The sequence below is a fragment of the Panicum virgatum genome, chromosome 1K, assembly GCF_016808335.1.
Source record: "Panicum virgatum strain AP13 chromosome 1K, P.virgatum_v5, whole genome shotgun sequence".
In the NCBI taxonomy this organism is placed as follows: Eukaryota; Viridiplantae; Streptophyta; class Magnoliopsida; order Poales; family Poaceae; genus Panicum; species Panicum virgatum.
Window position 1 is genome coordinate 43,394,727 of NC_053136.1, and position 15,515 is coordinate 43,410,241.

General features: G+C 43.3%; 3 protein-coding genes across 5 annotated transcripts; 2 read left to right on the plus strand and 1 right to left on the minus strand.

The window, feature by feature from the left end:
* The first annotated feature begins 1,051 nt into the window (after positions 1 to 1,051).
* LOC120710320 (elicitor-responsive protein 3-like) lies at positions 1,052 to 4,742 on the plus strand. Its single transcript, XM_039995951.1, has 5 exons — positions 1,052 to 1,439; positions 2,068 to 2,133; positions 2,696 to 2,822; positions 3,037 to 3,151; positions 4,433 to 4,742. Exons 1-5 carry the CDS (start codon positions 1,373 to 1,375, stop codon positions 4,487 to 4,489), a joined length of 432 nt encoding a protein of 143 aa, XP_039851885.1. The 5' UTR covers positions 1,052 to 1,372; the 3' UTR covers positions 4,490 to 4,742.
* Positions 4,743 to 9,358: 4,616 nt separating this feature from the next.
* On the plus strand, positions 9,359 to 12,249 carry LOC120710356. Of its 3 annotated transcripts, none has more exons than XR_005689878.1 (7): positions 9,359 to 10,086; positions 10,187 to 10,280; positions 10,785 to 10,906; positions 11,113 to 11,235; positions 11,305 to 11,412; positions 11,496 to 11,803; positions 11,875 to 12,249. XR_005689878.1 is itself a non-coding variant. In XM_039995990.1 (7 exons), exons 2-7 carry the CDS (start codon positions 9,769 to 9,771, stop codon positions 11,535 to 11,537), a joined length of 807 nt encoding a protein of 268 aa, XP_039851924.1. In that variant the 5' UTR covers positions 9,360 to 9,626; positions 9,756 to 9,768; the 3' UTR covers positions 11,538 to 11,960. The 3 variants fall into 3 exon arrangements, 2 of the variants coding, with proteins under 2 accessions (XP_039851924.1, XP_039851932.1); XM_039995990.1 differs by having other exon boundaries at positions 9,360 to 9,626; positions 9,756 to 10,086; positions 11,496 to 11,960; XM_039995998.1 differs by having other exon boundaries at positions 9,362 to 9,626; positions 9,756 to 10,086; positions 11,314 to 11,412; positions 11,496 to 11,953.
* A 153-nt stretch (positions 12,250 to 12,402) lies between these two features.
* LOC120710350 (membrane steroid-binding protein 1-like) lies at positions 12,403 to 14,984 on the minus strand. The gene is made up of 2 exons (XM_039995979.1): positions 14,409 to 14,984; positions 12,403 to 13,444 (listed from the first exon to the last, which is right to left on the minus strand). Exons 1-2 carry the CDS (start codon positions 14,738 to 14,740, stop codon positions 12,655 to 12,657), a joined length of 1,122 nt encoding a protein of 373 aa, XP_039851913.1. The 5' UTR covers positions 14,741 to 14,984; the 3' UTR covers positions 12,403 to 12,654.
* Positions 14,985 to 15,515: the final 531 nt, after the last annotated feature.

Consider the following 15,515-nt stretch of genomic DNA (forward strand, 5'->3'; position numbering starts at 1 on the left):
TGGGCCGGTGGCGTTTCGAGCCCGCGGCGATTGAAAGCCCACCTGCGCGAGAAATGAGCCCAACTATCCCGGCCCAGCCCATATCGGCGTGCATCAGCAGCAGCCAGCTCGCTGCCGGTAATCCTATCCATCTTCGGGAAGAAAGCTGCTTCCATATCTTCTAAAGTTTGAGATTCGTGCTGTCACATTGAATGGCTGAGATGGTAGCTGGCTCACGAACATACTCCCTCCATTCACTTTTGATAGATATATTTTAAAAACTCAAATGTTCACAAATGATAGCTATATTTGCTAATGGCATGGGCTGTGGCAATAAATAGCACTGGTAACGAGGAGTTTCCAGTTAAAGCATTGGAGGACCAACAAAAAAGTCCGTGTTGTATTTATTATATGATAAGTAAAGTTGTTTTCCTTGGTCATTGTGTCAAGATGAAATATAGCTATCAAAAGTGAACGGAGAGAGTACTAGCGTGGCTCAGCGTGGCTCGAGCATGCAGCGCGGACAACATGTTGGATGGTTCGCAGTTATACAGCTGGAAGGACACGTGCCACAAACTGAGAGGAGGAGACGGGAAGGAATCTAGTTTGAGTTTCCAATTTCGAATGCAATTTTCTCCTAAACCATCGATCGTTTTTCAATTCCGTTTGAACAATATTGTTGTTTGGAATTAATAGAACATAATAAGATCCGATATGCATATATTTATATTTGTTTTAGATTCCAACAAATGTGATACGTTATTTCAACAATTTTGCTATAGTACTTCAACATTTCTAAAAAATTGTTTCAACAATTAAGTATTAAATGTTGGACTATTAGTTGAAAATGTTGAACTAGGTTTGATGTACTGTTGAATCAATATTTTTCAAATGTCAACCTTACGTACAACATAGATTGAAAGAAAAATAGAAAAGGACAACATGCATGATTACTTTTCCCTGCTATCATGTGCACCCACGTGTTAAAAAAATAAAAATCAATCTATAGCTGCTACGGTAGTTATAACGAGAAAGCTGATAGCCGGCCGGCAGCCGGTGAGTAGTGGGCCGTGGCAGGCCGTGCGATGCAAGGTTTATCTATTCCACTAGGATACATAGGAGCTCCGGCCTGGACCGGCGGCCAGGTGGTGGGTGCGCTTCGGCTTCAACCCCCTGACGCGCGGCGCGGAACTGGCGGTGGCGGGGCGAAGCTAATGGCCGTCCGTGCCATGCCGCCTCGCCCTCCGCCTCCACCTCCGTCTCCATGCCGGGCAGGGAGCGAGACTCGTATAAAGGGCGGCCAGAGATTCGGATCCACCTGTCTGCGTCTCCGTTCGTTCGCGCCACAGGCAAGGGATAGGAGCTCGTGAGGAAGAGCGAGGAGGAGGACGACATGGTGCACGGGACGCTGGAGGTGCTGCTCGTCGGCGCCAAGGGCCTCGAGAACACCGATTACCTCTGTACGCCCCGGCTAAATCTTGCAGATTGTCCCTTTTCCTGTTATTTATTCAGTCTTAATGTTGTGGTCCGTGGGGGGGGGGGGGGGGCAAGCATTTAGACTGACAATAATCGCTCAGCAAATCTTTATATAGCCCTATTAATTGCGTTGCTAACCTAGATTTGTTGATTAATTCAACGTTACTTGAGTACCTATCCGGCCTTCGGTGGCTGTGTTAGGGGGAAATGATTTTATGGGCTATTTTTAAGGAATAATTTCTTTTTCCTGCCATTGCAAAGGGCCCCCAATGATTTTATGGGTTCTTGGCACACGTGTTGGCCTACAAAGTCTTGGGAGATTGTGGATTTTTAGCAAATATTAGTAGATTTCACATTTCAGGGTTTGCCATTCTTTTGTTTTGTGAGGATCACTGGATCAGTAGCAAAAGACCACATAAAGGACATGAGGGATTTTCTTCACAATCAAAAGTTTCTCAAATCAGCAGCGGCTCTCGTAGACATTCACATGTGAATGTTTTAAGGCCGGGATTTTCCTTTATCAAAAAAAAAAGCAACGGCTCTCTTTTTTTTTTCTTGAATGCTGGTAGGCTCTTTTGTGATGAGTTTTTCAATGGCAATTTGATCCCACAGGCAACATGGATCCGTATGCGATTCTCAAGTGCCGATCACAGGAGCAGAGGAGCAGTATTGCAGCTGGTGCGTACCCACATCTATATGTATTTTTTCCTTGTCGTAGTTAGATTACTTTCTTTCCTCATTGTGCTTATGCATTTTCTAAATATTTCCATGTTCTCATATTATTGTGTCCTAATGAGATATAATGATGCAATTTGATGATCAGAATTCAGAAGTACACTAAAACATAGCATTATCCTGTCAAAATTCTTTTTTGTGACATAGCAGGCTGTCCTGTAATGTAATGTAATCTCCTTGAACAATAATAGGCATCATGTAAAAGTTGTAGTATGATGCAAGTCAAATGATAGTATCACAGTTTCAGGAATTTAATGACATTCCCTTAAAAAGGGAATAATTCATATAAGATAACATACCTAGCTAAAATACTACTAGGATTGTAATAAAGTAGTGCTCATAAGTTTGATGAAGGCAATTGTATGGTAAGAAAAGCTTTCTACTGTGTTGAACGTTTGTATCTTGGTTAACTAATGCAAAAAAATCATAGTTATTCTGCATACAAAAAAGTTAGGTGGCTCAAATTTCTATTTATGATTACATATATAACTTCTCTAACATACAGGAAAAGGAACTAACCCTGAGTGGAATGAAAACTTTGTCTTCACTGTGTCCGACCGAACTACAGACTTGATAATCAAGCTTATGGATAGTGATACAGGCACAGCAGATGACTTTGTAGGTGAAGCAACGTAAGTAAATATTGCAGTGGAATTCCTATTGTAAATCATGTCTGCAATTCTACTTTCTTTTTTGGAAGAAATCAACAATTCTTTATAAGTTTGGCAGAGCATATTTCCTGAAGTTGCTACTCTTTGTTCTGCCGTTGTGTTAATGTTAATTAGCAAATTGTGGTGTTGTAAGTGATTCAAATTTTAAAGAGCCGAATCGAATTGGTTTCTGCAGGATTCCGCTGGAAGCAGTGTATTCGGAAAGGAGCATTCCACCAACGATCTATAATGTTGTGAAAGGTGAAAAATACTGTGGCGGAATCAAAGTTGGTCTCACATTTACTCCCGAGGTAGTTTCTGAAAACCTGCCTCTATGTGTATATTTAATTGAATATCAAAATTCCTGAATCTAACTTTTAATTTGAACACCTTTTTGGGTATGCACTATGTACATCTCCTCGCTTTCGACTGCCCATTTAAAAGTTAACACGGATATTCATGATTTTAACATAATTTCTAATTATTTGATTGAGAAAGTTACCAAAGTAACAGTTATATGTAAGTACTACTAAGAATGAATCCTTCAATACTATTTTCTATGGCAAAAATTAATTTACTTCAGTTTTCCTGTGTATATATGCCCATTCTAGGATTCAATTTTGTTTTGTAAAAAGCTATGCAGCACGGAATTAATGCAGATACAAGTGTTCACTGGCACCTTAATTAGGTCATAAATTTTGGCAATTTGCTACATTAAGGCTCTGTTTAGATGCGAAAACTTTTGGGTGTAAAGTACTGTAGCACTTTCGTTTGTATTTGGTGATTATTATCCCGTCATGGGTTAATTAAGCTCAAAAGATTCGTCTCGCAAATTATAGACAAACTGTGTAATTAGTTATTTTGTTTAGCTACATTTAATACTTCATGCATACGTTGAAACATTTGATGTGATGGAGAATCTTGTAAAGTTTTGGAATTTTGAAGGCAACTAAACAAGGCCTAAATTATAATGTTTCATAATTCATAGCATTTCAGCCTGTCGATAGCTTTCACATTATGGTGACAATATGAACTATGTACTAGCCTGTTTGATATTTTTCTGCTGTCCAAATCTCCTGATCTGTGGTCTTTTCCTTGTCTGTGGTCTTTGCATAACCTGCAAACTACCGAGGCTCATACCCAGCATAGGGCTATGATTTTTTTTATAACATCATTGTGATGAGTTCCTACTTTTGAGGCACACTTTATAATTGAGGATAGTAGCCTGAGCACCCTGGGGTTTCTAGTCATGCGATGCATTAGTGTCAAGTACTGCCAATTATACATCTGTGCTGAGATACAGTTAGCAGTATTGAAGCTACTGGACCATTTGCTCGAAATATTTTCATGCATTGAATATGCAACCTTGGAATCACCTGAACATGAATTTTCAGTCTTGTAGCTTTGTTCAACGTTCATCTAATTAACATGAGTAAACATTAGAGATGCTCTTTTACTCGTCAGTTGCTCACATGAAACCTGGTTGCAGAATACCATGGTTAAATCCTTACTTTGCCTTGATACGCTAGTATTGAGCTGCAAACAGAAAACGCTGCAGCTTTTCAGTAAGCTAACTGTTGTTCTTTATATAGGATACTCGCCAGAGGGGTCTCCCGGATGACTGCGGTGGATGGAAGCAATCTCGCTAAGGCCAGCAAGATCTTTTGATATTTCACCAGAGCAACAGTGATAATTTGTGTGCTTGAGGCATTCAGCCCTCGAACACGTTCACGCTTGTGCAACATGAAATTCAGTTGATTTGGCCTCTTTAAATGTTTGAAAAGATGTGTTATTAGCGAGTTTAAACTAAAAGCAGCTGCATATTGTTGCATCAATACAGTTCCTCAAGATTGGAAATTTCAAGGATTGTCCAGAAAAGGAGAAATTCCTCGTTTCCTCCAATAAAATTCCACTGTTCTAGAAGGAACGAGTAATTTCAGACGTAACAGTGTCACTGTCTAAATGACAGTGTGCAGGCTTCCAATTTCCCCACACTAGCGTTGTGGGTGGGCACTGGGAATGCGAGCTACTATGAGTGACCAGGTTCCCCATGTCCCTTTGCTTCTCTGATCACAACACACGAGGCCCCTCAAAAATCACGCACCATATCCACCACCACCCCAAGACGAAGAACAATAATGCAGTCTGCTCAAAGCCTCAAAACTCTTGAGAGAGAATTTTGGAAAGGGTATGACTTCACGACCTTTCTTCTAAGTCTTACATCGAAATGGCATTAGTACATCTTGTGTTTCCATGTTCTTCTCTATTTCTGTCAAGTGCTAACTAATTACAACGCCAAATTGTATGCTGCATCCTCCTCCTTGTGCTTTATTGCGCAACAACACAAGAAAAACCAGAGAAGATAAAAGCAGCAGCAGCAGAAGCAGGGTGCACGCACTCCTAGTAGAGTACCTGAGGGGAGACTTTGAAGCTAGTTGTGCAGCGGATTGGGCCCCTGGGGAACCAGCCTCTTGGATTCACCTTGCACCGCCCACGGCGCCCACGCGCCGACGTCGCGGCCGCCGCCGACACCGGGCGCCGTCCTCGGCGGGGCGCGCGCTGCCCGCAGCGCAGCACCGCCGTGCTCCCGCGCCGCGGCCGCAACGTCCGACTTCAGACCTGATCTGCCGCTGCAGGTGAACGTGGCCAGCTCGATCCCCATAAGCAGAAGCAATAGAAGCATGGCCGGCGATGGATCGCGCCTCATGGTTCAGGAAGCTGGCTAGCTGGAGGAGCGGATCGGAAGGGTGCTAGCTTCTCTGCGGTGGCAGCTCTGCAAGTGCAAGCTAGCAAGAGAGGGAGAGATCGCCTGATGGCCACCTGGAGCTGGAAACCGATCAGCTCATGGCTGCTCAAAAGTCAGAAGCTTCAGCCCTCAGGTAGTCAGATGTCGGATGACCCATGGGCTCGGGTGAACCGGTGAAGGCAGCACACGTTTATATTTATTTTCCTTGGTTCGTGTGGTCATTTACATGCATTGAATATGGTGGTGCCGGTGGTAATGGTTCATTCGATACAAGCCATGCATCAGAAAATGCCCGTACAGTTGTTGCAGGAGTTTTGCATATTTCTATAACAGCTTTATTAGTCTCTTTATATTTTTCGAAGCGTATTTATTCTATTTTTACAAGGCATATTTTATTTTTTTAGGACTAAATTTTATTTTTTTGATACAAAAATATAATTATAAGGCATATTACAGTATGTTTTAATATGAATTCAATGACATCAAGGTTGTATCATAAAAGTTATATATCTATGCAATAATTGTCAGTCAAAGGCTTGTCCTAATGAAATGAAATAAGCCCTTAAAGAGAGTAACTTTTAATACAAATATAATAAGATCAATTTTCTTTTATGAAATTGTATTAATAGAGTAAATTTTGGTCAAAGTTCCTCCTAATGAAAGGTACAGTTGTAGTTTCAAACCGAGGGAGTACTTCATTTCATCCCAAGCATCCATTAGGATGTTTGTAAAATTGTAAAATTTCCATTTGACATTTCGACTAGCAATAATATTAAATATATTATATCAAATAGAAATAATTACATATTATAAAATCTTGTAGTCAAGTTCTGCTAACCTTGTAGTTAGATTTGATCTTAGATATAGTTATTAAAAAAATAATTTAAGATCAAATCTAACTGATACTTAAGAAGGTTCTATAAAAAACTGAGATATTGCATTTAAAGTGAATGATCCAGTCTACACTCACCGTAGCGTTTACCCTGCTGCTCACAGGATAAAGAACAAGCTTGCTGTATCATTTTACTCCTAACTTTCTTGTTTAGTTTGAGTAATACGGTGAGCATGACGACGAATTTTGTCATCTTGTCAAGTTGTTTGGATGATTTCACTTTAGACCACTTCACGAAGAATCAATTGCAGCACAGACCAAACACCTCATCATCAAAAGAAATACTGCAAGCAGAAAGCATACTGCAAACAACAGCGAGCAGTACTCTGTATTGATTAAGCGTATCGATGAAGGCTAGTCGCCCAAACTGTTGGCTCTAATTGCAGGTCCAAGTCGACGACGGAGCCTCGCGTTCAAATGGCATGGCTGCGTGTGCATCGCCGGTTGCTGCCGCTGCCGGCCAATTTATGTGGCTGCCGGCCGCTTGATTGCCATTAAAATTCTTGTACCCGTAGTTGCAATGAGCTGGGCGTGTGGACTGGAAGGTACGCGCTTCTTTGATGGACGCTCAGTGATTCCAATTAGGCCTCGTTCGTTTTGGGCCGGAATGGACTTCAATCCAGCCGGAATAAAGTGACCCGGTTTGAAATCGGATCCGGCCCGGAATCGTCGTTCGTTTAGTGGATTAGGAGATTAGTGGATGCGTGGTGCTGAACTGGCCACTTCTGCATGAATTTCCCTAGAATGGTGTGGGGCGACATGCTTCCAAGTAGTAGATTAATTGCAAACTCTATGTTTCTTCCAACATCTGATTTTCTTAGTTTCTTCTATTCGACAGTGACTGAAACTACTCATCTTCCAGCCAAGCTTCACCTGTTTTATGTGGGTCCACATGGCATGGAAGTAGCTGAATAGTATACTTAAAGCTGTGCATTAACACTTGGTTTATGTCATTTGTCCCCATAGATCATTCACCTGTTGAAGTACGCTTGCGGAACTTTTCATGATATGGTAGCTTCGACATGAGTGTCACTCTACCACTACTACAAAAATGCCTACTAGTATTGCACAACTGATTCAGTCACTAAAAGGGTGGAAGCTTTGGGGGACTAGATGTTCACCGACAATCTGTTGAACTTTTTCCATAGTATGCCTGACACTGTTTGATTGAATAGCGTTTTCTGTTTTGCCTTGATACATGTTGTTTGTCAACAGCACAAATAAACAAGCAGCTGCATAGCCAGACCAACTGAATTGGCCTATACTCAAGTGCATCAGGTAAATAAGCTTAAGAAAGAGTACATAGCCCATGCAGTTATGACCGATCAGTTGCTCTCTTTGCATGCAACATGACAAAAGCAAGTAATTCCTGAACAGGAGGTAGTGAACTACCATGCTGAGAGATTTGTAACCAATTGGGTAGGAATGAACCAGCTATCCTTTCGACCCTGAAATTCAATACTCGTCATTATCATCAAGATGATCAGGGGGGAAAACAAAAATAGAATTTCTACCTGCTGCAGCTTGACTAATCCCAACTCTGCAAGATCCCTGATGGCAATTCTTTGCACATCAGTCAGAGTATTCAGACTATAAGCCTGAAACATGAACAGGGCAAACAGAAAGTATAGCCGTGAATTTTCAACCTCAGACAACAAACTTTGAATAAGAAGCTGGTAGATTTCATTTTATTAGACTCAAACCTAAGAAAATATCAGTTTGAGTTGCCTGTTCTATAAGTGATATTATTTCTTTCTTAGGTGCTATCACATCTGAAAATATTATTTTCTTAGGTACTTCACTCATTGCTTTACTTGATTTCCCTGCATATTAATATATACTGCATGGTTTTGGTTTGTTCATGCAGGTTGAGACATAAGTTTGAGGTGGTGGACGGCATGCAAGCTTCAAGACCAAAGTTTGAGATGTTTGAGAGTTCGCTCATGCGCTATATACATTTCTCTTGCTCCTCTTCCTCCTTTAGATCTCTCTGTCTAGCTTCTTGATTGAGTGATTGTTGGTTTGGAGCTGTTATCTACCACCGTTGTGCAAGTTTTAGATAAGCTCTGTTACTTATGAATTCCTTGAGTACAAGTAGTTACTGGATTTTTTCTTGTTTACTATTGTATTTACTGATGGATGAAAGCCTGTATGATGGATGGATGGATGGATGGATGGATGGAAGCGCATGTGTTATATACTCAATACCATAGCCACCTGTATTAGTTCCTGTCCAACCGAATGATTAAAAACAAGCAAGGAATGGTTCCTGTCCAGAAGCAAGGAATGGTTCCTGTCCAGGGAAGGATTGAGTGAACCGGCCGGATGCACTCATTCCTGTCCAGGAACCGTTCCTGCCAGGAACGGTTGCTCATGCAAGCGAACGAGCCCTTACAGAGCTAGCCGCCAGCCCACCCACATTTCTGTCGGGCATCGTCGTCACTCCATTTCCATTGGGTCTCTGGTCTCTGCTGCATCGACATCGAAGTTGAGGTCCTCTGAGGAGGAGGAATGTGATGCCCAGATCTGATTGAAGAAGTGTAACATGGCTTAAAATTAGGATCAGGAGACGGCACGGGGGACGGTTCTTCCACAACAGCTGGATCTAGCGTGCCCTTTGAAACAGGGCTGCAGGACTGCACGAGTAAGAGGCGTCGGCGCGGCAGCCGGCGATTCTTCCTTCCATGTGCGAGGCTGGCTGGCTGCGCGCAGGCTGCAGGATCGCACAGGCACGCGTTAACCTGAGGCACTCCACGGTCGCGCAGTCGCCGCCGGCTCGCCGCACCCGCACGCACGCGGACGGGCCGAGCGGCGCAGCTGGCGGGTTCACTGGGCTCCCCATTCCATCCGGAGCCGATTTAACTGGTGGGCTCGCATTTCGCTCGGCCCAATAAACGGTTGGGAGTTGGGACCCATCGCCTTCGTTCTCCGCTCGCTGTGGCGGCGAGACGAGAGGATTCCGGCGACAGATGCGAGAGGGAAGAAGAGGAGAAGATTTCCGTTGTTGATTCAGACAAGGCGAAGTGGGGAAATCTCAGCCGCGACCATCAGGTGCAGCTCCCGCAGTGTGATTTGGACTCAGCTCAGCTCCTACTCCCCCCTCCCTGCGCCGCGACCTGAGCTCTGCTCCCACTTGCCTCCTCCTCAGGTGATTCCGTCCCCTCCTCACAATCTAGCACGCATCACCAATTCTCTCTCTTCCGGCAAGGGAATCGGCTGCTTAGAGCGTGGAGTTCGTTGGTTAATCGGTTGTGATTGCTGCTGATCCTGCGGGTAGGAACTAGGAAGGCATGCTGAGCGGCCACGCCGTGACGCTGAGCGAGAGGAGCGCCTCCGGGGCGCGCTTGATCGAGGATGCCCCGTCGGAGGCCGGCGACGAGGAGGCCGAGTCCGCCGCGCGGGTGCTGTACCGGGCCTCGTTCCAGGAGCTGATGCCCGGGTACCTGCTGTACGACACCATCATCTGGGCGCTGATATCCCTGCTGCTTGTCCTGGCGTGGGGGATCGGCCTGCTCCTGCTCCTCTACCTGCCGTACAAGAGATACGTGCTCAAGAGGGACATCCTGTCCCGCCAACTCTATGTCACCGAAAATAACATAGTGTACAAGGTATAACCGTAAATCGCAGTCCTGCTGATGTATCGATTGATTAGTTGCTTGTGCCGAGGTTGTCGAAAATTGGTGCTCAATGGATGTCAAATGTTCGCAGGCGACCAGGCCTTCCTACTTGCCGTTCGTGGGGATAGTCAAGAAAGAGATTAGAGTACCTCTCCATTTGATCGTTGATGTTATAATTGAGCAAGGTAGATGGCAGCATAGGAGCCTATTTCGATTTCTACTACTGGCATAATGACATGTTACTTCTTGTTTAGGCAAACTAATAGGAGCAGTGCAGCTTCTGCATTTTATTGTGCTGAAAATACTGTATGGTGCCATTCAAGATTCATATAGTGAAAGTCTTCTTTGTGATGGATGAAGCTTTGAAAACATCAATTTTTTTTCTCTATCCAATTCACCTCCACACTATCTTGGTGTTTCTTTTGCAAAATGTATCTACCATTTCTGTTACATACTCATACTCTGGTCATGTGCTTTTTTTTGTTCCAAATTGTTGTACAGTGTCATTGTACAAAACCCCTGTCTTGGCCACACTTCACTGAAGAAGCACATGTTAATGAATTTTATTTATGTTATATTTAAGAGAATATCTGATTTTCATGCAGTTCATATCGCATACATGAAGTTGAACAAAAAGCTGTGAAACGACCTTGTTTGTATGTTTCTGAAAAAGAAAATCAATTATGCAGGCTGTCTACAATCTGCTTATAGCTTATACACATTTAGAATAGAAAGCATAGCCCATGGGAAACCTACTCCAGTGGATGAACTGCAATTTCATGGTGTCTATAATCCAGATCTTCTGAGAAAGGTATTACTGTGTGCCATTGCCAATAACGGACCTTATAAGATGTATTTTACACCAGTTAATCTCTTATACCACCTTATATCCGTAGTACTGTTTTTATGATTAAAAATAATAATCCATTTTGGGGTTTTCTGCTGTCATAAGGTTAGCACATGTATACACATTTTTAGCCGATTGTTTGCTGCTGTCTGTTTCATTATTTTGTGAAGGTTATTATCAGAGAAGCTTCCAGGAGAAACCAAGAAGTCCTGATTCAGAGAACTAGATTGTACTCTGGGGAAGGCCCTTCCTATATTCCACCAACTAGTGGATTTCACTCTCCTAGTTCCAAGGTAGTGCTTTGGCCCGGTCATATGTGCATTGCTCCTGATAGGTGTCCTTGATTCTAAGGGTGGAATTAGTATGTGCAGGTTAAAGCTTCCTCAAGCCGTGATGTCCTCTATTCTAAGGGAAAAGATCCTAACAGCATATTGCTCAACAAGCTTGAAGAAGTTAGTCGATCAGTAAAGGTACATGACTTTAATCTGTGTAATGCCATATCATGTAGTTCCTGGTGACAGCTTAACATCCTCTGCTGCTGTTCTTTATGCAGAATCTTGAGTCTCTCCTCATAGGATCACATACAATAGAATGATCTGATAGAGATGATCAACACATATTCTGATATCATCTTCTATGATTTACTCTCAAACATGGAAACAACTGGAGGCACGAGTTGAGTCCTGCAAACACCATGGAGAATAATGTAACAACTGTTGGTGCTGAAAATGAGTTTCTAGCTTGATTTCATGGCAGTTATTTGATGTACATAAGTCATGCTGATTCTTCCAAGTTTCACAATTCCATGTACAAAGGAATACATAATCAATGGGTTAGATTACAAAGTAGATCAACATACATGTAAGCTTTATTTACTATCCAAAATGGTATTTGGTGTTAATATCTTGCCTGATGTGAATATGCTTTGTCAGGGTCTAATTTGGTGACATAGAAACATAAGATCTGTGAATGTTAATATTGAAGAGTTATGCATGGTACAACTATTATGCCTGTTGAACTCAATGCTGAAGCCTGTGGTGATGATTAAATTGCCATTATGTATACTAATGGTGTCCAATAAGAGGTAACATCGTTTTTTGGGGGTTTTATGCCAACCATTTGAAGGTGTAGAACTGCATGCTTGGTCCTGCAGCTTGTTCTAACCTGATTATTACCTGCTCGTTATCAGTCATGTACTCCTCCGTTCTTAAACACATGATGTTTAGGACAAGCTAATTAGTCAAGCTTGTCTTAAACGTCAGATTGTACCATTCTGTCTAAATTCAAATAATGTGTACGTTTTCCAATAGTTTCTCCCCTTCCTTAGGTAATTAATGAACAAAATCTGTATGCAATTGCTGATTACAGCTTTCCCAGTTGATACTATCATACTACATAAGATTGAAGATGTTTACATGTACCGTATTAAATTAATAGCGTGCATAATTGCACCCATGATGCAAATGTGAAGGACGGTTCACCTTGATCGAAATGTACATATAGTTTAATAATTTTAGTTCTAGTTTTAAGAGTAATTATACTCTATACAAGGATTTATAACTGAATCTTGGCCACAATGTCCATTTCACTTTATTATGCTAACTAACTGCAGACAGCTAGAAAGCTTCATGGCAGCAGTCACAAACTCTATGCATTCTTGGCTTCCGCATCTGAAGTTTCCTTTGGCTTCTCTTCACCATCTTGACTACTGCTTACATATTGTCATCTATATTCTGTGTTTCCTTTGGTTGCCCAGCATCTTCATGGCTGGTTCTGTTTTCCAAACCTACTGCATCTGCTGCTTCGTTTGACTTCTCTGTTGCGTCTTCAGGTTCACAACTATTCTTCCCGTCTACTACCTGAGGGGTTTCCTTTCGCTCAACTGCTTCTTCAGTGCTACTACAGTTCTTTACAGCCGCTTCTGGTGTTTCCTTTGGCTCAACTGCTTCTTCAGGCCAACTGTTCTTTATGACTGCATCTGGTGTTTCCTTTGGCTCAAATGCTTCTTCAGTACTGCTGTTCTTTACATACACATCTGGTGTTTCGTCTGGCTTCTCTATTGCATCTGCTTGGCTACTCGCATTCGTGGCATCTGAATCTGGCAATTCCTTTGCCTTCTCCACGTAGCTACTTGTGCTCACATCAATATCTGGTGTTTCTGTTGTCTTCTCCGGAACGCTCCCTTGGTTTGTCGCTCCAGTTTCTTTTGATTCCGGCACATGGTTACTGTCAAGAATGCTTGCGTCGATGTCTCTTTCAGTTGTCACAGTACTCGTTGCAGCATCTCCCTCAGCTACCGGAACAGCCTTCTTGATTGTTCCAACCGTAATGTATTTGCTCTTGAATTTGTACTCCCATTCTTGCAATGCCTCGACCTCAAAAGGGCCTAATCCTGAAATGTCACTAGTTAAATCACTTGGTTCAAATGACATCTTTGCCAAAGCCCTACTTGCGTCTTTGCCTGCGAACAATGCATATGGGCCACCAGGTCCATAAAACATCCTGCAAAAGGGAGATGAAGATGAAGAACATGTTGCAACCAGGGATATGTAAAGCCCTACAGGGGGCGCTATCTGTTCATGTTTGCGGAAAAAGAGCTCAACTTGGAAGAAATGGGATGTGTATAGGTGTCAGAATCTGAACTATGGAGAAGTCCTCACATATAATATTGCCCAGAACCAAGTAACTTGATGCTACTTGGTTGACCATCCAACTCTTCTAAAAGGGAAATCATACTCTCTCTCCATTTTTAAAAAATCTATGATGTTAGGACAAGCTAATTAGTTCAAAGTCACATATTTAAAAGACAGATGGAGTCCAGATTTTTCTCTGAAAGGCCACATCATTTTTCTAAGCTCAGCTGCTACAGTTCCACATGAACATTCTAGAGTTTGACAATGGAAAACGCCTTGCTGAGTTTAGGGAGCCTAAAAACCAAAAGCATTTTCCTACCTCAAATATTTGTAGTTCACTATTTGCATGTATATCTTGAAATTAAGACAAATAATTACAGAGAAATCCCCTTCGCGTTATTCTGGCTAAAAAGCGAACAACATAGATATGCTCATTTCAAAAACAGAGAATTAAGGTGAATAAAACATCCATACAAAACTTGATTTTTTTTTCCTCCTGCGAAACAAGAGATTTTTCCTTTGATTCACACGTTTGCAAATATGGAGGTAACTAAATGAAAAGACTTCATTTTCCGCAACCGCCATCCTTTTGCTAATTCACTTTTCGCACACATGAAGCAACACCTTACAAATTTTTCCTACAAGATCTTACTGAAGCAACATCATACAAAATTTTCCTTTGGTTTTCTCAAAAAAGAAAAAAAAGCACCAAAGATTTCTTGCTCCTCCTAAACCTGAAGTTTACTGAAGTGCTGGTGTCTCCGGTCCAAATTTTTGCAACAGAAACAAAACTGAAACCTTGCAAGGTGGGCAACAGCGAACAACGCGTGTACCTGCTCTGCGTGACGTCGTAGATTTGGCCCTTGATGGCCATGAGCAGCGGTTTCTTGGGGTCGGACCCATCGTAAGCTCTCAGCTCCTCCTCCGTCACCTCCCCGAGCTGCACCGGTGGCGGCAGCGGCCCGAACGCCCTGCCTTCCCCCTCGTCCTCCGCCTCTCGCCTCCTCGCTGGCACCGGCTCCGGCCGCGCGAAGAGGCCCGAAACCGCGACGTACAGCGCGGCGGCCGCAGCCACGGCCGTGAAGAACGCTGCAGGGGTCAGCCCCGTGTACGCCACGATGGCCGCCGCCGCCGCCTCCCACCACTCCGCCGCCGCCATGGCCATGGACGGAGCAAGAACCGGCCGGGGGATTGGCACCGGCAAGGACGAGAGGGAGTTGGTGTGAGCGACAGAGTATGGTGGAGGGAGCAACCGCGAAAACAAGCGGACCGGGACGCGCGAACCTTGTTGGCTTTTCTCGAGGGGTCCGGGGAAAATCGCACGGTGGACGGGACTGGATGTGGTCTGAGGACGGTGGTCGATGACGGTGGCGACACGGCGGGGAGCCGGCGGGTCAGCGTCGGAGAGGGGCTTGCGACCGCGCGGTGTGCCGGTGTTGCTCATCTTTTCACCATCCTCTGCACTTGCTGGAGTAAGAAACGGGGAAAAAAAGAACCAGATTCCGAGATTGGAGAGCTGGAGATAGGTTTGCAGTCAAGTCACATGTTCTAGAGGACAAAAAGTTGTCAAGCCACATTGTTTGACATGAAAAAAGCAGAATCGTTAACATAAAAATCAGTGTGTTAGGGTGAAGGCGACTCTCTCAATTTTTTTTCTTTCAAATTGGTGGGCCTGGGGAAATCACAGTATTAGGCTTCGGGAGACGTTTGTGAGGGAGGAGCCGAGCCCATGTTGTGGGATGAGCCCAATAGCCAATTGATTGGAGAAAAATGGGCTGGTTGGACCTTTCTTTCTTGAATCCTCACTTGAGATTACTGTAGCTTCCTCCAAAAAAAATGGCATCACTGTAAATATGGCCCATGTAAAGACTTAGTGCTTTCTGAATCTTCTTCGGAGAAAGGAGAATTTCAAGAGCTAGTGTCTGACTAGGTCTAACTTA